The sequence below is a fragment of the Spinacia oleracea genome, chromosome 3 (genome assembly GCF_020520425.1).
Source record: "Spinacia oleracea cultivar Varoflay chromosome 3, BTI_SOV_V1, whole genome shotgun sequence".
In the NCBI taxonomy this organism is placed as follows: domain Eukaryota; kingdom Viridiplantae; phylum Streptophyta; class Magnoliopsida; order Caryophyllales; family Amaranthaceae; genus Spinacia; species Spinacia oleracea.
Genome location: NC_079489.1, coordinates 134437773 through 134465149, shown reverse-complemented (window position 1 = coordinate 134465149; position 27377 = coordinate 134437773). Strand labels below are relative to the sequence as shown.

Here is a 27377-nt window from a genome sequence, read left to right as displayed (position 1 = left end):
TTACCCGTGATTTTGTGCATAATAACCTGGATGGTGGTCTTGGTTGGCCTCTTGCCCGAGATTGGGAACCCCAAATAAGGATTGATCTCACTGGCTTCCTGGATTCCTATAGCCTCACAGAACAAGGATCTATCACTATGGCTCGTATTTTTCGAAAAAAGGACTCTACTCTTACTCATGCTAATGGTTTGGCCTGATATATCACAAAAAGAGTCCAAAATTTCCTTGAGAATCGAGATGTTCCCAGTTGAGGTTTCCCCAAACAACAAAATGTCATCCGCAAATAAGAGGTGAGAAATAGGGACATTTTTCCTACCCATGCTAAACGGGGACCAAAGGTTTTTCTCCACCGCTTCATGAATCATTAAAGAAAGCACCTCCATACAAATAATGAAAATATAAGGGGAAAGGGGATCCCCTTGACGGATACCCCTAGAAGGAGAGAATGACTCTGTCGGGACTCCATTCACCAAGACCGAGGAAGAGACGGATGAGATACAACTCATAATCAAATTGACAGACGGGTGATCTAAGCCATATCTCAACAAGCAACTCCTAATAAAACTCCACTCTAGTTTATCGTACGCCTTCTCAAGATCAAGCTTAAGCACAAACCACCCCCTTTTCCCTTTCCTAGCTCTCATGGAGTGGAGGATCTCATTAAAAATGATGACATTTGTCTCCGTCCCCCGCCCCGGAAGGAAGCTATTCTGGTTCGGAGAAATTCTTTTGGGGAGGGAAATTCTCATTCTATTTGCAATGACTTTAGTGATAATTTTATAAACTGTATTACAGAGACTAATAGGGCGGAACTGAGATATGGAAGCAGGATCCTCCTTTTTTGGGATAAGGGCTATGATAGACTCGTTAATCACCTGAGGAACTCTTTGATTTTGAAAGACAGATTTGATGAATGGAATCAATTCGACCTTAATGGTATCCCAGAATTTCTTGTAAAAGAAAGGGTGATAACCATCCGGGCCCGGGGCTTTGAAAGAGCCCATATTTGAAAGCGCATTCCAAATTTCACACTCAGGGGGGATAGCACAAATGGAGATGGACTGCCCCACAGGCAAGAGATTGAACGGAAAATTTTTCCAGTTAACAGGGGAAAGAAGTCGTGAAGAGCTGTTGGAAATACCCCTTAATATGGTCTGACAAGAGCTTAGGTTCTGAGATTTCCTCACCAACATCAGAATTCAGAGATAGAATGTTGTTTTTCTTTCTTCTAACCACCACCGACTTATGGAAGTAAGTAGTATTCCTATCCCCCTCTAACAACCAGTTGTCCCTGGCTTTCATCATCCAAAGGAGCTCTTCTTGATGGAGAATCGAGAGAAGCTCCTGTTGGAGAGAAAGCTCAAGGTCAAATAAAAAAGAGGAAAAACCATTTTCACCTTGAGTTTTTTGAATGCCCTCGATCCTCGAAAGGATCCTGGCTTTTTTTTTGAAAACATTTCCAAAGATGTTTTTGTTCCAATTTTCTAAAACAGGCGAGAGATCTTTGAGTTTTTCTACAAATTGCTTTCCCGTACTAGACCATTCACTAACCAACATATTTTCAAAAGCGAAGTCTAGACACCACATTGGTTCAAAGCGAAAGGGTTTCTTTTTTTGAGCATTATTCTGGTTGCAGAAGTTAAGCAAAATCGGACAATGATCAGAGGTTAAGCGGGGCAGAACTCTAAGATATGCAGAGGGGAACATTTCCATCCAATCAACTGTTGACCAAGCTCTATCCAACCTTTCCCAAATAGGCCCAATTTTTCTTTTGTTTGTCCAAGTAAATTTTTGACCCGAAAAACCCATATCAATCAGACCACAATCAAACATACATGACAAGAATGCATTTGCCCGATTTAACTTAATCGGGCGACCACAAAATTTTTCGTGAGGAAAACAGACTTCATTGAAATCTCCTAGGCTAACCCAGGGCATGTTCATAATGCCCGCCAGATTCTGAAAATCCGACCACAAAGACTTCCTAAAAAGAAATTTTGTACTAGCATAAACATGAGAAATAAAAAATAATTTTTGAGAGGAACGAACCTGAATTATCCCATGAATGCCCTGTGTAGAGGTGCGGATGGGTTCAAAACTCACAAATCTTGAACGCCAAAGCACTACTATCCCACCAGAGAGCCCGATTGGGTCAACCATCATCCACTCATCATACGGTAATTTGCAAACAATCACCTCAGTATTTGCACGACTCACCCGGAGCTCCGAAATTACAATCATATACGGCTGATGTTGCTGAATTAGGAGGCTGATATTCCTGGAAAAGGAAGAACGGGCTATGCCCCTGGCATTCCAGTATAACACTGACATATTAAACGGTGTCGGTGGTCGACCAAAAGGTTCCAGGCCCCCTCCCTCCATCATGTAGTCTCTGTCCCTTCCTTGAACTGGGTCGAACAGAAAACAATGCCTCGGCTCCAGGCACATTTTTATTGGCCTTCCTAACTCGAGTGCTCCTTCGTACTCCCACCTGACATGGAGCTGAATTTGGGTTTGACGGCGTTGCACACGAACCATTTTGACCACATTCGACCAACTGATTGTCTGGATTGTGATGTCTGAGTACTCCATTAGAATAACCTCCAAATTGCGGGGAAGAACAGGAGGTGGGTCCATAAAAACGGAAAAAGCTTCTGGGACAACATTCCTGGAGTTCTTCTCCGCCAACTTGGCCATTTCCCAGTAGAAGAGTGCCCGAACGTGTTCTGGGAGAAAATGAAGGAAATAATGCCCTTGGTCCAAGTATGCATTCTATGTTAAGTCTAATAAATGCGGTTCAGTATTAATTGACAAGTTAATAATTCAGTGAGATCAAGTGAGCTGAATGCCTAGCTAGAGGCCGCTTCAGTTCAAGTGGAATTAATGATATTAATCCACAGCTTACTCTTGACTGAACCCGTAGGGTCACACAAATAGTACGTAAACGGATCAAGTATCTAATGGCATTAGATACTCTATCTATGAATATTCGGAACCGACGGATCTTGGTTTCAGTGGGAGCTAAGATCGTCACAGGCAAGAAATGAATACTCCGGAAACGATGATATTGCCGGAAACGGAAATATGGATCGTATCGGAAATATAAATATTATCCAAGTCGTAGATGTTGCCGGAAACGGAAACATGGTACGTATCGGAAAATATTATCGGAAATGGAAATATTGCCAGAATCGGAAATATTGCCGGAAACGGAAATATTGTCAGAATCGGAAATATTACCGGAATCGGAAAATAATTCCGGAAACGGAAATATTAAATATTTGTTCGAAACGGAAATTAATTCCGGAATCGGAAATATTAAATATTGTTCGTATCGGAAATAAATTCCGGAATCGGAAAATTTAATCGGAAGCGCATCGTACGAATAAGCATCGGACGAGGCCTGCCGGACGAGGCCCAGCACGAAGCCAGGCCATCGCCCAGCAAGCCAAGCGCGCCGCACAAACAGCAACGCCAGGCCCAGCGCAAGGCCAGGCCCAGCAGGCTGCGCACAGCGCGCACAGCACGCGCAGCGCGCAGCGCGCACAGCGCGCACAGCACGCGCAGCGCGCAGCGCGCGCGGGCGCTGAGTGGGCTGCTGCTCGCGCGCACGCATGAGGCCCATCGTGGCTGCCGTGCGTGTGTGTGCAAGTGTTTGTGTTCGTGCACGTTTCCTAAAACATGCAGAGTTCGGTTAATGATTAAATTCCTAATTCTATTTGATAAATTAATTAAATTAGAGTTCTTGTAGGATTCTAGGTTTGATTAATTTGTATCTGAATAGGATTTCGATTCCCTTTCCATACCGCTATAAATATGAGGCTAGGGCTCACAATTTATAACACAAGTTTAAAAGTATTCAAAGTGAGTTTTTGAGAGAAAATTCAAACACACATCTTGCTCAAATTGCCGAAATTTTCTAGTACCTTAAGGGCGATTCTAGTTGGTCAATCTTAAGGCGGATCCGGACGTGCTGTGGACTATCTACGGAGGGACGACACTTGGAGTCCTAAAGACTTGTTCTTGTTCGGTTCGGGCGCAGCTAGGGAAGGCACGCAACAAAGAGTATGCATCTAATCTATGCTAAATGATTATGTGTAAATAATATGTATTCCTGGGTTTATGGTTTTTCCGCATGATTTATGAATTGTCATATGTATCATAACCTAACAGTGGTATCACGAGCCCCTTATTATTTTCATAATCTAAATTGCATGAACATGGTTAAATATTACAAATTTGCAAGAATTAAAAGGGGTGATTAATTTTCGTAATTGTTAATTAATTGCAAATTGCGTTTATTTAATTATACGTACGCAGTTTTTCGGCAGTTTCTTCGTTACTCATCCGAATTGAGTTATTTTTGTGTCAATTCCGCATGTAAAAGGCATTCTAAAATTTTGACAAAAATAGTATTTTTCTGCCGAACCCAGAATTCTCAAATTCGAAGCCTAACTATGACTTTTCGAAGGTTTTAGTTTTTCGAATGCAAAATTTCGTAAATTTAAGATGTTAAATTAAATATTTGCGATTCTTGTTGATAAATCTTGAATTTTTGATTGACCTACTGCATATGTTTAACAAGTTTGAATGCCTAGTCTTGTTAATTATGCAATCTAATTTGTAATTATGATTAATTTGTTGAAAATTAGAATAATTTAGAATTAATTTGATTTTCATAATTAATTGTAATTTAATTAGAAACCTATGATTAAAAACCACCATAAAAATTGTAAATTTACGATAAATTTTAAATTTTTATGACCTAGACTTGAATCCATATCAATCGGAAATCAATTGGATAATAAATCTTCGATTTTTCGCCCTAAAATTATGAAATTAATATTATTTATTAATTTGTCATTAATTTTAAATATAAATTTTAAATTTTATGCGATTCGTTCATAAAACTTGCACGCACGAAGCAATGGACGCTTCGTGTTACCCTTAAGGGGTGTTGTATAATGCGGGCATGCGACGACGAGCAAGGGAGCTCGTCGCCCGTGCGGCACGAATGCAATGAGCAAGGGCGTAGTGCACGAGCACAAGGCAGCAGCCCTGCCTTGTGTCGTGTGCCACGAGCAATGAACGAATGGGCATGGGCGAAGAGCGAGCCAAGGCAGTCGCGTGTGGGCAGCAAGCGAGCTGCGCCACAACGCGCGCTGCCTCGCACAAGAGCGCGCAGCCTCGCGCGCAGCGAGCGCAAGCTCGCGTGCCACGAGCGCTGCGCCCAGCATTACTCGCGCGCACAGCGAGCGATGTCGCCCGCCCAGCGAGCGATGTCGCGCCCCAGCGAGCGATGGCTCGCGCGCACAGCGAGCGATGTCGCGCGCCCAGCGAGCGATGTCGCGCGCCCAGCGAGCGATGTCGCGCGCCCAGCGAGCGATGGCTCGCGGACCAAGCGAGCGATGCCGCGCGCCCAGCGAGCGATGTCGCGCGCGCGCACTGCGAGCGATAGCTCGCGTGCGATGAGCGCTGGCGCGCGCAGCGAGCACCAATGCGTGCGGAGGCTTGCGATAGGGAAGCAGCAGCTATGCGACGAGCGCATGGGCTGCGCGCACATGGCCAGCAATGGCTGTGTGCGTACGGCCCATGGGCGTGCAACGCGTAGGGTGTTTGCGTTACGATTAGATCGTTTTGAATGTTTAATTTGAAAATTTCAGTTCACGTAATTTTAATTAATTTTAAAATTAATAATTTGAATTATTTTCTTGGATTTTAATTTTGAATATTATAATTATAATAAATGTTATTTATTCTAATTATTTTACTAAAATTAAAATCATGAATTAATTTAAATACGACTGAAATTAAATTAAATTTTTGGATTCAATTATAAATTGATATGAGCTTTAAATTTTAATTAAATTTGTATGTTTCCGGTTGGACTAGAAATACATTTTTATGTTTAAAATTGGTAAAGCATATGAATTTATTGGTTTAAGTGGGAGCGCTTTTTAGTCATAAACTCTTGATTAGGTCTACAAATCCTTAAGGTTAAAACAACTTGATTAGAATTAATAAGGACTGAATAATTGGTAGATTATTGGTGCCCTTGATTAATTGCTGCAAATGTTTACGTGATGCATAATGTGTTTTACTAACCAGCTATGTGGGCCATTCATGATAATGAATGGGTGAATGGTATATATTGTATATGTACTGTTTTGCAGGTTATGAAGTGACTAGTATGGCCCAAATAGGATAGAAAATATGGTCTGCGTACCATTAATTTGAATGTAATTGGTCTAAAGTACCAAAGTTATTTTTCAATTCAAATATGGTCTGCGAACCATCAAATAGTTGTAATTAGTTATAGCTTATCCTATTTGAAGAAAATGGTGCCTCCCACGGAGATTTTCAAGACGGACTTTGAAGTCAAAGCTTCAAGATGAAGTCGGGCCATACTAGATCACAAATATCTTATGCATGTTTTAAGTTATTTATTGTTTTAAATATGTCTTAAAATGCATGAGATCAAAAGCTTGATTATGTTGCATGATTAAGGATTTTAGTTCACTTAAAATCTAACCAACATAGTAAGAGCCTTAAGTTCCAAACTTAAAAATTGAGTTAAAAGGTGCCATGCCAAAATATACACTTGCTTGGATATCCTTTACATCAATCTAGTAATAGTTTTCGCTCAGCGAGGTGTTACTTATTGGTCCTAAAGGGGCAAGGTACACAAATAATTGTGAGTACATGTTAGTTTTGGTGAAACTCAACGATATAAGTAAGGAGTCCTTTTATGTCGTGGCAAAATCGATAGGTTTACCTAATAAGTTCTTAGACGTACCTATCAACCAAGAGTAGTTTCTAGACTATTAGCAAAAGGCTTTTGCTTACCTAAAATGTTTTAGGATTAAGTCGACAAACTGTGCTTAGTTCTTCAATGATTTTAGGGTCTTGGAATCATTTTATTCACACCTGCCGGAACACATAATTCGAATAAAATGCTAATAACTTGTTTGAATTGCATGGTTGCTTTAATTTCAAGTTATTATTCATGATAAATGTTTAGACTTTGCATGCTTCAATGTATGTTTTAATTATTGTTTATAATTAAATATCTTGCACTGCAATAAATCCTTTTAGAAAGGTAACAGTAAATTTCCTCGATTGGTAGTGAATCCAAGAACGATTCACGGAAAAGAGAGAAAATGAGCAATTTAAAATGTACGTTTCTTATATCGACTTTTATGGTTGTTTTCGAATATCAAAATCGAATGGCAAACCAATTGGTGCTTGTGAATTCAAAATACACTGTAGTTTTGAGATCATAAAGCATTGAGCTTAAACGCTCAGCTTTACCAATGGTTAACAACCTAATATCTTTGTCCATTTAATTCTCGAATGAGTCTAGTTCCTAGACATTCGAATAGATCGATGCTTAGAGAACTTTAGAAGCTTCTGGTAAGATCATCCAGTTGAAATATAATGTTCAACATAAATTAAAATGGTAAGAACTTTGTTGTAGTGACATTGGACATGTCTAAACAAAGTATAAAAGTCAACACTAAAGATTCAATTCTTAAGACTATAAGAAAGGGTACAAGAAATAGGAAAACAGAGGAACAAATGAAAGGAATTTACGATTCCGTTTCTACCTATAAATTTATATTTAAAGAGAAGTGACCTAGCAATCAAACTTCCTTGGTATCATATACCGCTTGAGGTTCTTACTTCGGTAATAACTCAAACAATGGAAGCTAGGATACACTAATGACCTACAAGTGGGAAATGAAGCATGGAAATGCTACATTAGTTGTAGGGTCATCTAGTTTGTTTTAAGTCCTTTCAAAGGCTGGAACTTAATGGCTATTTTGTTCCATAATCAGCATACCTAAATTTCTGTTTTTCAAACACAGAAAGACTCACATTCAAGAAAAACAAAATAATGTTTGTTTGTTTATTTGAGTGAAATGGTCAATTACGGGTTGAGTCAAATATGCTTGATTAAAACAAACAACTCTTTAACAATAAAAACTTTACTAGGTTCAAATCAACCCCTTGATTTGAGTTCCACTAATCTTTGGCATTGTTGCTTAGACCATGTCAACAAGTTAACATTCACAAGCTCTATTTTAATGGACTTTTGAAAGTTGGTTGATTTCTAGATCAACTTAAGACAAGCTAGTCTTACTTGTTGAAAGTAACAAAGAATATGAACTATTGTTAGAACGCCTAGACAATAGAGTTCAAAGCTAAAGAAAGGTTTTATGACTTTATTATTTCACACAGATTTGAGTGAATATAGGTTTATTTACTCAATGTGATATAAGTTTGAATCTGTTTGGCTAGTTCAAAGATTCAGAAGTATAAATCCCACTTGGTAAGAAATCATAAAGATCTAGGTTAGATCATGTTGATGATTACTTAAATCAAGAATGATCATCAATGATTGTGTAGTAAAATTCACAATCTAGCTCCATAAGATATGGCATATCTAAGTTGGAATGATCGAAGTCGTTTCGTACTTGATTCGATCAATGATGGATCATAAAGACTTTTCCTTTAAATTCTAAAACAAAATGCTCAACTACCACCAAACTAAACTAAATTCGTCAAAGCTATAGAAAAGAAATTTCAGAATATCTTTTCGATAATATATATCTAGAGAGTTGCTAAACTCAGTGGGAGCTTAGTGTTTGTTATTCAACAAACTAAGGCCCAAGTATAGATATATGTTTCATTGTGATTTATTCAAATGAGACACAAGGGTATTGTTTCTACCACGAATTTTTGAGAACATAATGTTTGTTTGCTCGAAATGATGTCCTTTTGGAGATTCGTTTCCAAAATGACAAGTGGGAGAAAATAGACCTCGAAAGTCTTCGAGGCGAACAACAAACATAAACGGACATTCCGGAGGCTTTTCGAAGTGCTTCAGAAACATTCCGGAGGCTTTTCGAAGTGCTTCAGAAAATCCGAACTTATTCTTGAAGCACTTTAAAAGTGGCTTTAAAGAATAGACATCTCTTAAAAGACTTTACAAGTGCTTCAAAGAGAACAGAATATTCAAAGGACTTTCAAGTGGCTATTGATATTCTATCGTTTGATGTTCTATACCCAAGTAGGCATAGAGTTCAAATCACTGGAACTATGAGATTCTTCTATTAGATAGTAAAGAAACATAGAGTTCTGGTCAATGAAACTATGAGATTCTTCTATTAAATAGTGAAGAAACCTACAACTTGCAGTCAAACTATTATCATGTAGAGTTTGTGACTTGTAAGAAAGCTATGACGAAACCCAGATTCCCTAAAATGGTTAGAGGCCATATATAGACTCAAATGTTTTTAATGGTTAGAGGCCATAAAACATACTCAATGTTTTGATGACAAAATTGAAATTGTTAATTTGCAAGAATAGTTTCACACCTATTGGTTGCAAGTTTGTTTTAAGGATAAAAACCATCAAACATGGAATTGTGTTCACACACAAAGCTAGATTAGTTGCTAAAGGTTCAAGCAAATTCATGGCATGGATTGTGTTGAAACCTCATGCATAATCGTAATGCTCAAGTCTATAACTCAAGCAATGATTGCATATTGGTACATATGACAATTGGATGACAAAACGTATTCCTCAATCAAATGTTGGAAGAAAACTATGTACATGGTATGTCATAGGTTTTGTGGATCCAAATAAATGCTTGAAAAGGAATGCTAACTTATGAAATCTAAGTACAGATTTAAGCAAGCAATTGGGAGTTGGAACTGTATTTTAGTGAAGCTAATAAGTATTTTAGTTTCATAAAATGTACATGATTCTTATAGATATATAAGAAGTTTAGTGGGAGTACATAAAACTTAATTGGTCCTATGTGTATCACACACATATCTCTCTATTGTGAAATAACATTCAAATGCTAATAACTTAGGTTTGAAATTATTCATCAATGTTGGACCAAGGCGAAACTTAGTGCATACTGGGTATTAAGATCTATTTACAAAGATCTTATACCAATGTTTTGGATTAAGTAATGGCATTTACTGAATCAAACACGAAAGTCTCCATTGGAGATATTCGACCCATGTGAATAAATCTAAGTAAAAGAATGTTTGAACTATGTATAAGCATTTACTAAGTTAACATCAAAGAATCTAATGAGATTCTTCACCTATATTATATGTCAAAGAATTTAGCTGGATTCAGTATCTACTGAAATTGAATGAGCTAAAGTTACATGAATAGAATTCAAATTGGGAATTATTCTGCAAAAGAATTTATCATGTATGATATAATATGAGGATCGCCAAAAACGTATCGTATGACTTTAGGCATGACGAACATATACCAATCTCTATTGATCTAAGTGAAGACCAATTAGATTGAGATCAAGAAAAACTTATGGTACTTGAAAAGGTACATAGGATTACTTCTTGATTCAAGGAAATAAAGATATGCTAAATATTGATGCTACACGCATAAACACTGGCAAAGGATCAAACAAGACCCTTTGGAGTTAACCATTGATAAGGACGAGCTATAGAGCATCGTGTTTTGAAATGGCAACATGGATTGGAGACCATGAGTTGTTGCGTGGGAAATTAAAAATAGTAATTTCTATGTTCTAAGATATTATTGGAGAGTCTTCCACATATCTATGAACTGCTTGGATAGGTAAATCCAAACAAAGCATCACTAGCAACCTATACAGTTGAAGTAAAAGTACTTATTGCCTAAGAAGCAATAAAACAGGGTTGTTTGTTTATGTTAAAGAGTTCTTCACTGAACTTGGGTAGATCATATGTCTTCTGACTTGATGGTTCTTCATTGCAAAATGCGTAGAACTACTCTTGTATCTAGAAGGAATAGATCACAAAATAAACACACTCAAAAGATCTTATCATCATATCTCGAAGAACATTCGATGAAAAGGATATTAAGATTGGCAAAGCATGATAACTAAACCTATGCAACAAGTGAGAAGCAACACTTACATTGTAGCACTGGAAATCAAGCATAGCTTTGAAATTCCATGAACTGTTTTAAAAGATGGGTTTGAGGCCCGTGGTTGTAAAACATTGGGGTTGAACATTTATCATATATGAAATGTGTTTTCATATTCCATTTAATCTTGGTTTAGTATTAAATGATGAGTCCCTGCAATTTGACAATATATTCAAGATAGACTGTCAGGACCAGTCCTGTGACTAAGAAATGTCTATCAAGTGAACTTGAATGTCAAAAGTTAAAAATGGTCCCTAGTCGGAGTTTTCTATAAAATTGGACGCATAGAAAACGTTAGACGATTAGAATGCAAGATGACTAGTAGTTCTGTTTCTTGAACTATGTGGACATGGCAATGTCATAATCATTTGCATAGATACTTACTTTGGGCAGACTAGTATCGGACAAGACCTATGAAACTTTACTGTAAGAGATGAAAGTCTGTCATAAGTAAATTTCATTAAATTATTAGACACTAAATCCTCAATACCTGAGTGATTTGAGATTACTTGTTTGAGAACTGGTTGCTTTGACGTTGACCAACCGTCGCACCGTAAAAGGAGGCTATAAAGGCAACGCTCAGGTAATCACCTATCAAACGAAGTCTAATCTCAAGATCGCAAGATTGGGATTGTCCTCCCATAAATCGGGATGAGATGCTTAAAAGTTGTACAAGGCCACTCGGAGAGCTAGAAACTGTGAAATGCATGGCCGTGCTCGGATGAATCATAGGCTATGATTATCTGTTTATTTGATCAGTTGAACTCTGAAACCGAGGAACACCTCTGGACATAATAAGGATGACAACTCTTACCTTATGTTCAAGAGCAAGCATCGAGCGACAAAGGAATTAGGAAATGCACACTTGTCCCTAAGGACAAGTGGGAGACTGAAGGAAATAATGCCCTTGGTCCAAGTATGCATTCTATGTTAAGTCTAATAAATGCGGTTCAGTATTAATTGACAAGTTAATAATTCAGTGAGATCAAGTGAGCTGAATGCCTAGCTAGAGGCCGCTTCAGTTCAAGTGGAATTAATGATATTAATCCACAGCTTACTCTTGACTGAACCCGTAGGGTCACACAAATAGTACGTAAACGGATCAAGTATCTAATGGCATTAGATACTCTATCTATGAATATTCGGAACCGACGGATCTTGGTTTCAGTGGGAGCTAAGATCGTCACAGGCAAGAAATGAATACTCCGGAAACGATGATATTGCCGGAAACGGAAATATGGATCGTATCGGAAATATAAATATTATCCAAGTCGTAGATGTTGCCGGAAACGGAAACATGGTACGTATCGGAAAATATTATCGGAAATGGAAATATTGCCAGAATCGGAAATATTGCCGGAAACGGAAATATTGTCAGAATCGGAAATATTACCGGAATCGGAAAATAATTCCGGAAACGGAAATATTAAATATTTGTTTGAAACGGAAATTAATTCCGGAATCGGAAATATTAAATATTGTTCGTATCGGAAATAAATTCCGGAATCGGAAAATTTAATCGGAAGCGCATCGTACGAATAAGCATCGGACGAGGCCTGCCGGACGAGGCCCAGCACGAAGCCAGGCCATCGCCCAGCAAGCCAAGCGCGCCGCACAAACAGCAACGCCAGGCCCAGCGCAAGGCCAGGCCCAGCAGGCTGCGCACAGCGCGCACAGCACGCGCAGCGCGCAGCGCGCACAGCGCGCACAGCGCGCACAGCACGCGCAGTGCGCAGCGCGCACAGCGCGCACAGCACGCGCAGCGCGCAGCGCGCGCGGGCGCTGAGTGGGCTGCTGCTCGCGCGCACGCATGAGGCCCATCGTGGCTGCCGTGCGTGTGTGTGCAAGTGTTTGTGTTCGTGCACGTTTCCTAAAACATGCAGAGTTCGGTTAATGATTAAATTCCTAATTCTATTTGATAAATTAATTAAATTAGAGTTCTTGTAGGATTCTAGGTTTGATTAATTTGTATCTGAATAGGATTTCGATTCCCTTTCCATACCGCTATAAATATGAGGCTAGGGCTCACAATTTATAACACAAGTTTAAAAGTATTCAAAGTGAGTTTTTGAGAGAAAATTCAAACACACATCTTGCTCAAATTGCCGAAATTTTCTAGTACCTTAAGGGCGATTCTAGTTGGTCAATCTTAAGGCGGATCCGGACGTGCTGTGGACTATCTACGGAGGGACGACACTTGGAGTCCTAAAGACTTGTTCTTGTTCGGTTCGGGCGCAGCTAGGGAAGGCACGCAACAAAGAGTATGCATCTAATCTATGCTAAATGATTATGTGTAAATAATATGTATTCCTGGGTTTATGGTTTTTCCGCATGATTTATGAATTGTCATATGTATCATAACCTAACAGAAAAGCCATGTCCGCTATATCCGGGAGGTGGGCAGGATGCAGATCTCCCTGATTTGAGAGCATCATCAGGTTTATCCACGAATTTGAGACATTCTTCGGGTCTAGAACAAAGGCCCTGACAACACTCGCCGGAGCAATCACAACGTCTTCTATGGGTCCGGTTTCGAGCATGAATTGGACTTTGTTGGGGTTCAGATCCGAAATCCCGGCCGTCGGAGGATGGAGATCGACAATCTGGGTCGCTCTGGTAAAAACTAGGTGTTGGGGAGATGGCGGCGTCCAAGGTGGAGATGGGGTGGGGCTGGGAATGGGATGAGGGGATGAAGAATGAGAGCGGCTTGGGGTTGGCGATTGGAGAAAAAAGTCGGATGGTGGATCTGGGTTGTATGTGTACTTTAAATGTGTTTAATAAAGATAATATTTGGATGTCATTAATATTATTATTTTTTTACTTTTTGTTGGTTGTGATTAAAGCTAATTTACTAACTAATTTTTTTATGCCTTTTTGTTTTATTTTACAATTAATTTTAATATAATTGGTAAGTAGTATTAATTTGATTGACTAATTTCATTTTATGTCTTTTTTAGAGATTACATGAATCAATCCATGATTTGCATTAGAATTTCTTAATAGGTGATTTGCATTAAATAATCGATTTTTAAATTAATTAAATTCAATGTTATAAAACAATCAGCTTTTTTAACTCATTCAATTTGATGATGAAGTTATGGAGGTCATTTTAGACTACTACATAAGGGACACCAAATATTTACGAAAATGAGTTTAGGAGTTCCCTTATAAAATAGAGATAGTTTGACTTTGACTTGAACAACATTACTTTGAAGTTTGAACTATTTTCTCTACTTAAAAGTTACCATTTAGTATCAAAATTAAAATGTCTTGCTATCAATACCTAGTGAAATATAAAGCAACAAATATTTATATGAAAGTAAAAATCATATCAAATACAATTCCACTTGCATGGACCCGGTCCACCATAAGATTACCATGGACCAGGGTAATTAGGTAATTTTAACAGTGAGTAAATTATAGAAACTGTAGGTTCTGTAAAGTAACTATATCTCCAGAATAATAACTATGAACATAATAATGATAAGAATAACTATTCTATCCAAAGAGTAACTATATCATATAGAAAAGTAATTTTAACTGTAAAACAATTACTACTATATATTCATTCTTGTAGACAAAAGAGTAAATTATAGAAACTATAGGTTCTGTAAAGTAACTATATTTTCAGAATAGTAACTATGAAATAAATAATAATAATACAGTAATTTCGATGAGAACAATTATTCTATCAAAAGATTAACTATATTATATAGAAAAATAACTTTAGCTGTAAAACAATTACTATATTATAAAAATAAACAATATGATATAGATGGTTTAGAGGTCATATAGTAATTTTTTCTATTATATATCACATAATTACTGAAATATAAAAGAGTAACTATATCAAAAGTAACAGTAATTATAACTCTTGAACAATAATAAAGAAAACATTAACTACTTGGTTAGTTGTTTTAGCTACGACATTCTAATTCTTTGCATCTATTAAATAAACCATGTTAAACTCAAGTGTTTTTTGAACTACAAAATACTAATCGACACGTCCACGTGGACCACGTCTCTTTTTTCCACCAACACATCATGTCCTTCCTCTACCACGTTCTTGGTTTCCATTGTTGTCAGGATTTTCTTCTTCTCCTCCTGCTTTTGTTTTCCTTGCAGAATTTATTCTTTGCACGATTTCAATTATGGGTGCATCATCTTTGTATTTCTAAATCAATAATATTTAAACTAAGTTAATAATTTAACATTTAAATATGAAAAAATAACATAGTAACTATGTAAAACGTGTAGTTTCTATTATGCATCATATAGTAACTCTTACAATTAACGATGGTAAAATACTTGCAGAATTGCATATATAGTTATTGTTATTGTTATAGTCATAGAGTTACTGTCAAAATAATATAGGCACTTTTATTAATAATAACATGGAGTACAAAGAAAGATCATAAAAAGAACATAATGATAAGATAATAACTATTAAAAATATATAGTTACTATTATACATGATATAGTAACTCTTAATATTAATGATAGTCATATACGAGCAAGGTTGTAGATATAGTTATTGTTATGATCATATAGTTGTTGTGATCATAACATAGTAACTCTTATTATTAATAACATAGAAGACAACAAAGAACATAAAAAGAACATTATAATATACATAAAAAAACTATACCAAACATATAGTTACTATAATACAAGATATAATACCTATAAATATTATTGATGGTCATTTAGTCACAGAATTGCAGACATAGTTGATGTGATAATAATATAGTAACTCTATCCATAATACAGTAACTATATCATTAAAAATATAGAATAACATAAAAACATGCACATAACATAATAAACTAACATAGTACCTATTTCAAAAATATAGTAACTATATAAAACGTACAATAACTATTAAAGAAAATAAACATATGGTAACAAGTCATGATAAAATAAACAGAATATCTATTTCAAACATATAGTAACTATATAAATAATATAGTAACTATATAAATAATATAGTAACTATTGAAGAAAATAAACATATGGTAACAAATCATGATAAAATAATCATAGTACCTATTTCAAACATATAGTAACTATATAAGACAAAGTAACTAATATAATAATATAGTAACTATTGTACACATATAGTAACCATTATAATCACACAACAACTAGCTTAACATATAGTGACTATTATTATAATATAGTAACTATTGTACAAATATAGTAACCATTATAATCATATAGTCACTATCTAAGAATCAGACAAAAATATACTCGAAATAACATAGTACATAATGTAATCGTATAGTAACTATTATTTATCAAAAAGTCACTATAAACTGTTCTTAACATAGTAACTATCTTAAACACATAGTTATTGTTTTAAATTTATAATAACTTTCTAAAAAATATAGTAACTATTTTAAACACATAGTTACTGTTTTAAAGTTATAGTAACTTTTTAAAAAATATAGTTACTCTAAAAACTGCTACTAACATAAACACAACGAATATTCCAAAAACTATTAAAAACATTATTTTCGCAACATAAATTAAAGGTAACTATATCATTTATATACTAACTATATGAAACACTAACCCTAATTTCACCCAAACAACAAACACTATTTCTACCTCTTGTGCTTTGCTGCATCAATTCTTAAAGTTCATAGCCTTTGTCTCTTTTTTCTAAATTTAAGGCATTATTTCTTCTTATACAAATGATATTGTAAAGTATTTTTGGAGATTCGTCACTAGATAGTGCAACTTTAGGACCTGGAATAACATGTGATTGATACTTCGTATTATTTTCTTATACAAATATCAAATATATAGTAACTATATAAACCATATAGTAACTATATAAAACATATAGTGACTATTATTAAAATACAGTAACTATTGAACACATATAGTAACCGTTATAATCATATCGTCACTATCTAAGAAGCGGATAAATACATACTCTAAATAACATAGTACATAATGTAATTGTATAGTAACTATTATTTATCAAAAAGTCACTATAAACTGTTCATAACATAATAACTATCTTAAACACATAGTTACTGTTTTAAACTTATAATAACTTTCTAAAAAAATATACTGACTATTTTAAACACATAGTTACTATTTTAAAGTTATAGTAACTTTTTAAAAAAATATAGTTACTCTAAAAACTACTACTAACATAAACACAACGAACATTCCAGTGACTATTAAAAATAATATTTCGCAACATAAATTAAAGGTGACTATATCATTTACATACGAACTATATGTGAAACACTAACCCTAATTTCAACAAAACAACAAACATTTCGAATCACTCAACAAAATAATAACTATTGTACACATATAGTAACTGTTGTACACACATAGTAACCATTAAAATAATATAGTAACTGCTGTACACATATAGTAACCATTAAAATTACATAGTACCTCTTTAAACCATATAGTTACTGTATTACTCATATAGTTACTATTTAAAATCGTGAAGTCACTGATCGAATTTGCGAAATGAAAACGATACTTCGGTAAAACACAAACATTAATTTCTTCAAAACAACAAATATTTTCAATTTTAAATAAAACTAGACTTAAAATTCTTTATAAAACAACAAACCGAGATGTGATCTCTAAAAATTCTTGCGAAGATTTGTAGGCGAGCGCAAATTCTTCGATTCGATTTCGGCAACGACGAACCTCCTTCTTGATCTACTACTTCCTCCAATTTTTCCTCATCTAATAGATCCAATCATAAGAATTATAAGATAGTTACGAAGAAAATCGAACAAAACCTAGAAATTTGGGCTAAATTTTGAAAAGCATAGAGAGAAAATGAAGAGAGAGAAAATGAAAGAGAATGAACAGAATGTAGATCTGAAATTTTGAAAAATAAAAAAGTTTAAAACGTATATAAAGTGGGCTAGACACAAATCGCATTAAAACTCTTCAAAACACATAGTAACTCTTTAAAACACATAGTTACTGTAATACGCATATAGTTACTATTTAAAATTACAAAATAACTGTCACGTGACAGTTACATATGTTACCCATACAAATTACTCTGTTGCCCTGGTCCACGCTAAGTTAGCATGGACCAGGTTTATATTAGTGTAAATATATCAAATACTCCGTAATTAGTTAAGGTGGTAACACAATTCTACTTTATTTTTTTGTATGCTTAGTCCCAAAAGCTTTACCTACTAAACTCGAGATAAGTTGATTCTTCAATTATCTGGCATGATAGAGCGTACATTCTCTTTATTTACCGAAAGAAAGGAAGTAAAATCATGAGCGACACTTCTCTAATTTTTATAACGGTTAAAATTGATATCAAAAGTTCAAACTTTGGTTAAACTCAAACTTTAATCAAGTTTAAACTCATGACTTATCGTACACGATTCTTAGTTAATGTCACATATCAACCGATGGATTGGCAAGGACATTTCCTTAATTAGTCGTGGCACAAGTCTAGTAAGTTGACAAAAGAAAGAAAATACAAATTACTCAATCGAATAGAAACAATCCACGGAAAAGAGCAAACATTAGACACCACACTAGGGCTATTTTGTTGGGAGGAAGGTAGTAGACAAAAACAGTAGGCAACCCGTGAGTCTTACTACTAATTTTCATACTTTTAACCTTGTAATTAAGCTCTATTTTCGATTATTGTTGTTCCATTCTAGTAGTATTCTACCACTAGCATTCACATGCACTCTAGTTTGAATGCAACTATACAAATATCACAATCATCTTAATTGTACCAATGAGATTTTAATTGGTCTAATGGTTAAGATGGGGGTTGTGTACAATAGGTCTCAACTTAAGTTCGAATGCTTATTCCCTCGTTTGTAATTTTTATTGTTAGTAATTTGTATTGCCGGTGTGGCTCATTCAGACCAACAAAATAATATCTTAAGTGCACATTAGATTCTTATCTAAGTAGTATAAGATCAGTAGCACCCTACAACAAGCTTTCTTTCCGTTTTTGTTTAAGCGTTAGTTGTCGAGCCTAACTGCGAAAAGCAAATAGAACCGTTAGTGTTTAAGGTGGTTAGGGTTTGTTTGTTTCAACTTAATTGGACTTAATCAACAAAAACAAGCAAAACTAAGTTTTTTTTTTTCCAGACAGTTTACGCTCACAAATAAGTACTCCTTCCATATTTTCTTTAAGGAGTCATATGCTGACCGCCACAAGTATTAAGGAAGCATAGTTGAATTTGATATAATATTGATGCAAGTGGTATAGTTGATAATAAAGAAATATAGTAGTATAAAACAAGTGGGGTGTTATAGTTAACAAAACTTGAATTATTTATGATTTAAGTGGAGCGTAGAAAAGTAAAAATAATAAACAATTGAAATTGTGACTAAAAAATTACGACCGATAGCAGTAATTGCGACTCTTTAAAAAAATAGGGAAGGAGTAAAAAAATTTAGCAAAAATAAGTCCAGACAAGGTCAGTGAAGTTCATATACTTCCTTCGTTTTGGAAATATCGCACTATGGTTGATTTTTACTCCTCTAACCATTACTTTGACTCTTAATATCTAAAATCGTGTGTGAGTAAAAATTATAAAAATAAATACTCCGTAATATTGAGAAAATATATATCAATACAAATCTAACATGACCCCACATGATTGAAATTTCCTTACATACGAATCACAAAAAATGACCAAAATCATAATTTAAATAGTATAAAAAACCAATGGTGCGATATTTTCGTAGCGAAGAAGTACGGAAAGTAACGATCAAATTTAGTTGAATCAAAGAGAGATCTTATCAAAATTTATTTTTAATGAGATGCTCAACAGTGAACACACACTAGTGCTGTTGTGCACACCCACTTGATTAAAATATATTAAAAAAATGAAATAAAAGAGAACGGTCAGAGATAAATGTTTGTCGTGATGATCAACGTCGTGATCAGGAGCTCTTTCTTCTTTATATTTTTTTTTCTGGTAGTCTCCTCCTCCTTGTTTAAGTTGCAGACTGCAAAACTGCAACTTCATTTAGCAACTGAGTGAGTGAGTGTAAGATGCAGACGGCTGCAGACTAGGTGACCTCGCCGTTTGTTTCAGCATCCCAATGTAACCGTTAACCATCTTCCTTTTTTCTCTCTCTCTCTCCTCACATCACATTTATCCTCTTCCTTCAATCTCTTGTCAATTCAATCATTCCTCAGGTTTATTTTCCTGCAATGGCGACTGATTCCAGCGACCAGGTCAGATTTCTGCGTTTTAAATCTGGAATTGTACTTTTTTCTGATTTTAAGCAATTTCAATTTTCTCATTCATTTCAATGTAATGTACCTAACACAGTAACACTAAACATATTTCTGAGTACTCCTTATGTAATTTGCTCATTTGAGAGAGTTTTAGATGATCATACAGTGACTTAATGAGTGTCAATGCATGATACATGCCAATGTATACTAGACACCGTACTGTCAGCTGTAAATAGGCTGTCATGAATTTTCGGTTCTTCTTAACAATTCCCGAGTTTACGGCGGCGGAGTGGTCGATGATTGTGACCTTTTGAGTTCAACTTGGTAAAACAGCTCTTGCTGAACTGGACCTGTAATTTTCCTAACAACTCCGTAGTACTAGCAATTAGAATAGTATACCTAATTCTTTTGATAGGTTAATTTGAACAAATCTTTCAGTTATATGAGTTTATTTTATTTGATTTGGTTGTTTATTGGATTAAATAAGAGGAATGTATGGTTCTGAATTATGGCATGATATGAAAATGATGCAGGGCAACCAGGATTTCTGTCGCATTTTGGTGATGAGTGATGAAGGGGTAGGCAATGTAAACGGAGAATGTGGATCAGTAAGTCAGGAATGTGTGGATGGTTCAGTGATTTGCCACAAACCTGCTGTTCTTGAGAGCTCTGACCCGTTTCCTCCTTGCTTGGTTACGGTTGATATCGAGAAGGGTGCTACCGATGTATCGAAAATCGACCAAGAAACTTGTGGGAGTATCAAAACTGAGATTTCATTAACTGTAAGTAGGCAACACTTGAATCATTTCATTCGTGTGCACTGTGCAGGTGTTGGTAATATTTTCTGCGAACTAATCCAGTATTTTGTCTTCTGTTGCAGAAACCATTACGGAGACAGAATAGCTTACAGACAGCAGGAGAATCCATACCCCCTCTAATGAATCACATCCTCATGTTGCTCAAGTTTGATGCTAAAGGTAGTAACCACATTTTAGCTTTTTTCATGTAAGATCTGTTTGTCTTTCAGCAAGTTTTTTTTTTTTTTTTTTTGATAGGATGTCTTTCAGTTAGTTGTTTACAGTAGAATTCTGTATTTTTCACTTACGCTCGATTTGGTATGGTGTAAAACGTTTTTCATGAAAAACAATTTTCCTGTTAGTAGTCTTATGACTTACGAGCTTAAATGGTCAAGTACTTGAGCTAACTCTTGTTCTTGCTTTTTTTCTGACAGAGAAGCAAGCACCGGAGAAGGCGCATGATCCAACTTACAACAGATGGAGAAAGTATAAACGTCCAGGTTTATTTGATTCACGACAGATTGTTCTCCTATTCTCCATTCTGTAAGCACTAAGCTTCTACTCTTAAGGCTTTGTTTGGTAGAAAGGAATCGGAAGGAAAAGTAGAGAAAAGAAAAGAAAAATATGTGTTCCCATATTTGGTTCCAAAAATAAAATTGGATTTGATGGGAAAGGAAAGAAAATGTAAGGAAAACATCATTAATAAATTTTCCATTTCCTTTCCTCCCAAAGTGGGGGAATTCGAAAGGAAAGAGAAAATTAAAAACTGTCAAATGATTTTCCTTCCATTTCCCCTCGCTTCCTTCCACCAAACCAAACAACAGAAAATAAATTAAGTTTACTTTTCCTTCTTTTCCTTTCCCTTCCCTTCCTTTACTAATGTTGTACAACTATCTCACCTCTATACCAATTTGCACAAGTAGAGTGCGGTTAGTTAGTTCACATGATTCTGATGGCCGCCAACATAGGAAGCCTTAAACATTATGCTCTGTTGATATACACCTCCCACTAAAATACTGAGAATAAAGAAAGAATATGAAATAGATAACGAGCATCTTGATCTACCTTTTTCTCTTTTTGAACCATTAGCCTGCAGGAATGGAATAATATCTACTATTTGATCTGATCTAACTAATAGATACTTCGTACTACATATCTTGTCCAAAACCTAAAATTATTTAGTCATGATTTATACCTAATCATTCACTGAAGTCAGTTTCCATGTTTTTTCAGGTCGAGTTTAGGGACGATAGTGTTGATTTTTCTGACACTCAGAGTTAGACAAGTCAGTGACGGCTATATTCATGGCTAAGAGAAGGCTGTTTTTTGTTTTTAAATAATCTTTATTCATTTTAAATTATAGTCTTCTACTCTTCTGTTCCTAAATGTATTTGGAGATAACTGCTCTGTGGCATTTGTATCTCAATTTTTGTGTGTAAATATACCCAGTTTAGTGTTTGATGCAAGTTCGCTCTCATAAATGTCGCTCTACCAAAATCCATAAGTTGGTGTCCTGTAAATGCAGTTTACAGGAATACAATCACGCATACAAATATTGTTCAAATGCAGTTTCTTTCAACAAAACATTTCTCGTACGATTTTTGTTTCGCCGGGAGTGACTTAACTCAGAAATTGCAAAAAAAAAAAACAGCAAAATACATACTATTACAGTAGGTAGGACATGAACCTGTGTAATGAAAAGGCAAGGAGAGAAACACATGAAAGAAATGGAACTCTAATCACTACAAAAGGTGATCGAAATGGTTAATTGTAAACCTCGAAAAGTGAAAGCCAAACCTTTTACAAAATGTACCTTCGAAGAACAGCAACAAGTTGATAGATATACGTAGGACAGGAATGGGGTCTGTGCAACAAACTTAGACCCTTAATTGTCGAGTTTGGCCATTTATGTTCACCTCCTCTTTTCCCTTTTTATTAACAGCTTCTTGTACTTCAGGCAATCTCGATTCATTACAAATTAACACGCACAACCACCTCCCTGTTGTTCTGACTGGGATGAATTATTGTGAGGTTTCAAATTCACATCAACCATGTCCTCTTGCCTGGCGGATGAGAGAGTTTCCATCCCTGGTAAGGATGAGGCGATCTTGCGAAATAAAGGCTGTGACATGTTCAGTCAATTAATTAGTTTCCTTCAGATTTAAATAGACTCATCGTTGATGCAGATTTCTGCTGTAATACATATAAATGAAACAATTTACTATTTACTTCTGAGTTTTAGGGTTTAGGGTTTAGGATTTACAAACAAATCCTTTGTGAAGTTGAGCCATTTCCGAGTTCCAATCACTGAAGTATAAGTAAAGCATATTTGCACATTCAATCAAAAATCATTATTTTTAGTCGGTGTTAAGATTACCACTTTTACGGACGTATTAAAATAGTACATGTGACAAGTTCACTATGACTCTTACCTTTATATTGAATCCTGCTTTGGCACTGGTCTCCAGGAATATTACCCCAGCATCACGAGCCTTGCTATCTCCTTCCTCTATAGAGACTTGCCTGTTCAATGTCAACACAGGAAAGCATAAACACTTTGAAATGCTATGCAACTGAAACATGGCCTTATCTTGTAGTTAGTTGACATTGATCCTATGATTCATGAAACTCAAACAAATATTAATTTGCAGTTTGTTTGGCTGCATATTTATCATAAGACAGGAATTGACATCAGGGTTCACTTCAGAGACCATAGTTTATCAATATTGATAAAGCAACAGAATCTCTCACTAATTCATAAGCCAAATAAATTAATTATATCATGCAACCCCGTTCCCCCAGGCCCCGACACACAGGGGCAGATGATAGGCCAGGGCTCTCAGCTCAATTCAGAAATTTATTCTGGCTCTGCCCCTGCCGACAATTGTGACATTTTCTAGGTAACATTTCTTAAGTTGTTTTACAGTGGATTAACATTTAAAAAAGAGAACATATATCGTATTGCACGGAGAAATAAAGAATATACACATAAATGAACAATATCCCTACCTTTTATCAACTAAATCAGTTTTATTTCCAACAAGGACAATAATCACATCACCACCACGTTCTGTCCGTACTTCCTCGATCCACTTTGAAGTGCTTAGAAATGATTGCCGATCTGCATGAAGAAATTAGCAATAGATTTATTACCAACAAATCATCATCATTATCATTACCCCATTGCCTCAAAGAGGCTCCCGCAAGAAGCGGGGTAAGGGGGGGTCGGGTGTACGCAACCTTACCCCTGCAAATAATGATTTATTACCAACAAATAACCAAAAGAATTCATCTGGTCCAAGAGCAACCAGAAACTTATGATACACATACATCATATGACTATATTGCTAATATTTTGTATATAGTTTCATCCTCAACTTGTGCATGAAGGAAAAGTAGTTAGGTGACATTCAAATCTATTACGCATTAACATATAAAAGATAATCAAATATGAAGTTAGTAGCACTTACTAGACACGTCATAAACGATTACAGCAACTGAAGAGTCTCTGATGTAGCTAGGAATGAGACTTCGAAATCTTTCCTGTCCTGCAGTATCCCTGAAGTACGTCAAGACAATCAGCATGTCTATATGGAATAGAATTCTATAAATCATGTCTACAAGAGTAACCATAGATATGCTATATTTTGTAAACCACCATATCATCATGAAATGAAAAATCTACAACAAGTACTCCATATGTAGTAATGAACCTTTGGGTGCATAACATTTATTTTCCTATTTCATAACTTAAATATTAACATAGATTATTTGACAAGGGAAAGAACATCGTCCTACCAGAGTTGCAAGCGTACTGTTCGGTCTTCAAGATACATAGTTTTCGACAAGAAGTCAATCCCAATGGTTGCCTGGAATTACGTTGACAATAGTAAAAGATTATTAACTTATCAAGCTATTGTTGCCTAAATTTAATTATGCACCCAACACACAATAAACAGACCAAGAAGACTAAGAAAAGAGAAGTTTATATACCATCATGATGATGAAGCCTGAAGGGCTAAATAGCGCCTCGAAAAAGATATGGTTATAATTCTTTTTAATTAATGGAAAGTTGGAAACCCACTAGTTACTAATTTTAAACTGTCTGTTTCAATTTGAGATACTTGCTTAATAAAGTCTACACATTTGAAAGGTCCAACTCAAAGATGAGCAAAATATACTAGAAAAATAACCAAAGTTGATTAAAGGAAAAAAAAAAAAGGTAAGTAACACTACAAGAATCTGAATTCATATCCTATGCCGATATAATAGATATAAATCATGCCATGAAACTGCAGCCCATGATGTGTGAGTTAACTAACATTTTAGCAAAATAAGCATCTTGGGTTCGCAAAAAAGTCCTCATTTGACTTTAGACCTTGTTTATAATTCTATGACCAACCAACACAATTGCACGGACACAAATTCATCCAGAATTGGCTTATTTTATTTTTGCTGTTAGCACCCGGTTCACCCTTAGGGCTAATCCGGATTCGGTGCGAGTTCCGGGGAGTTAGGTTACAATCCCCTTCGAATTGTTTTTGTTGTTGCGGGGGATCAAACACGACTCTCCCTACCAAGTTCAGCCTCAATCAGCACTGAACCAACAAGCAATTGGTAGAGTTGGCTTATATAATAGAGATACACCCGAGGTTGGTAAGAAATTGTAACAACAAAAGTGCACCCTATAGGGAAATGATGTTTTATAAGATTGTATCATTATTCATCATTACCGATTTGCGGGTGAATACAACGACTTCGAAACATTAATATTTTAAAAATAAAGTAGTAACTAAATCACAATTGTACTCTGTATATGAACTTAGACGAATTTAATTTCAATTAACGCCATTAACATTTGACAAGAGAACGACTTGAGATTTGACACGAAATGCTAAATGCAACGTTAAATTCATAGTGTGAAACAGGGGAAGTTAGGCCAATTTCCGAATTCAATCAAGAAAAGCTGTGCTAAATTAGGCATATCATCACAAAACCAATAGAAAATCCAAAATTTTAGAAAGAAGATGACTAAAATGGAAAGTAAACATAGAATTCAGCTACGGTTCCAACATGCATCGGTCACGAATTCTGAAAAAGGAAACGATAGACCTAAAAGTACAAATTGCGTTTCAAAAATCAAATATAAGTTATAGCCAAAATGCAATTACAATTTCAACAAAATTGAATTATTGACAACGACGATGATGAAAAGGGGAAGATAGAAAGGAGACCTGGTAAGTGGTATCGAATTTATCGTACATGAAGCGAGTGATGATGCTGGTTTTACCGACGGATTGATCGCCTAAGAAGACGAGCTTGTATTTGGCTAATGGTGACACAACCGCCATTGATTCGTGTTTCTCTCTCTCTTCTTCTTCTCCCTCTCTCTGAGATAGATCTGAATCTGTGTTGCCACAAATGTTATGCGTTTGCAGAGAGAGGAGAGAGAGAAATGAAAGGAATGTTGTATCAACGAAGCCTTACTTTATATACCAGCGATCAGCGAGGGAGAAGAAACCGCCAACGGACGGCTACAAGTCAAACGTTCATTTCTTTGACCCCTTTTTATCCCAACTTATAAGTGACTAACTTTTTTACATAATCTTAATTCAAAAAAAAAATAACGTTTTTACATAATCTAGTTGTTTTTTTTGGTGCAAATGTGGGACGTGCCCGACTAAATTAAATTACAAAACGAGGTGTCGTAACACTCATAATGTCCTCAAAGAGTAGGCTGGATATTTCATACGGGGTATGAAAGTATCTGACCTTTTTTTCTTGGACAACTCCTAGATTAGCTAATCGATCCGCTACTTTATTTCCTTCTCTAAATCTATGGATAATGATTACTTCCCAACCTGACATTTCAATTAAGCTCCTGCAATGATTGATTAAATGGTGGCATTCCCCTCCTGGGAATTCTTTGCTTTTGATCACTTGGACACAAGCTTCATTATCCATCTGAATTACTAGCTTCTGTATACCCATCTTTCTTGCCATATCCAGTCCCAAAGAAACCGCCATCATTTCATCTCAATAAGCAGTACAAATCCCAAAGTTGGCTGCGAAAGCTCTTAGAAAATTGCCTTTATTGTCTCTTAGAACTCCTGCTCCTCCTGCGGGTCCAGGGGTCCCTTTTGATGCACCATCAGTGTTCAATGCCAACCAATCAGAGGGTGGGGCTAGCCATTTGATCTGTATCTCTTGGTGTATTCTAGGTGCTGAGTTTCCACCTTCCTCTTGAGAGTTGAAGCTTCTCCAGGTTTCTTCTATTTTGGCTTGTAGGAAAGTGGCTGCCTCTATTGGTACTTCACTGTCACGACCAAAAGCTATGCAATTCCTCCAACACCACATCCACCATAGTGTAACTGCGAAGACTGTGGCCATTTTTTTGAGTGAATGAG

At 35.8% G+C, this 27377-nt stretch overlaps 2 protein-coding genes across 3 annotated transcripts; one reads left to right on the top strand and one right to left on the bottom strand.

Moving 5' to 3' along the window:
- The first annotated feature begins 19827 nt into the window (after positions 1-19827).
- Positions 19828-22436, top strand: LOC110791051 (uncharacterized). Of its 2 annotated transcripts, XM_056840818.1 has the most exons (6): positions 19828-20036; positions 20132-20170; positions 20707-20955; positions 21054-21150; positions 21405-21513; positions 22204-22436. In XM_056840818.1, the coding sequence occupies exons 2-6, from the start codon at positions 20147-20149 to the stop codon at positions 22280-22282; spliced, it is 558 nt and encodes a 185-aa protein (XP_056696796.1). In that variant the 5' UTR covers positions 19828-20036; positions 20132-20146; the 3' UTR covers positions 22283-22436. The 2 variants fall into 2 exon arrangements, with proteins under 2 accessions (XP_056696796.1, XP_021851505.1); XM_021995813.2 differs by having other exon boundaries at positions 19836-20170.
- An 89-nt stretch (positions 22437-22525) lies between these two features.
- On the bottom strand, positions 22526-26485 carry LOC110791050 (ras-related protein RABH1e). Its single transcript, XM_021995811.2, has 6 exons — positions 26205-26485; positions 24769-24839; positions 24441-24529; positions 23980-24091; positions 23403-23493; positions 22526-23092 (listed from the first exon to the last, which is right to left on the bottom strand). Exons 1-6 carry the CDS (start codon positions 26319-26321, stop codon positions 22949-22951), a joined length of 624 nt encoding a protein of 207 aa, XP_021851503.1. The 5' UTR covers positions 26322-26485; the 3' UTR covers positions 22526-22948.
- Positions 26486-27377: the final 892 nt, after the last annotated feature.

Coding starts and splice junctions, on each gene's coding strand:
- LOC110791051 (XM_056840818.1), top strand. CDS start 20,147: ATGGCGACTGATTCCAGCGACCAG. Junction 20,956..21,053: donor AAACTGAGATTTCATTAACT/GTAAGTAGGCAA, acceptor CTTCTGTTGCAG/AAACCATTACGGAGACAGAA. Junction 21,514..22,203: donor GTTCTCCTATTCTCCATTCT/GTAAGCACTAAG, acceptor ATGTTTTTTCAG/GTCGAGTTTAGGGACGATAG.
- LOC110791050 (XM_021995811.2), bottom strand. CDS start 26,321: ATGGCGGTTGTGTCACCATTAGCCAAATACAAGCTCGTCTTCTTAGGC. Junction 24,530..24,768: donor ACAGTACGCTTGCAACTCTG/GTAGGACGATGT, acceptor GACGTACTTCAG/GGATACTGCAGGACAGGAAA. Junction 23,093..23,402: donor AAGCAGGATTCAATATAAAG/GTAAGAGTCATA, acceptor AACATGTCACAG/CCTTTATTTCGCAAGATCGC.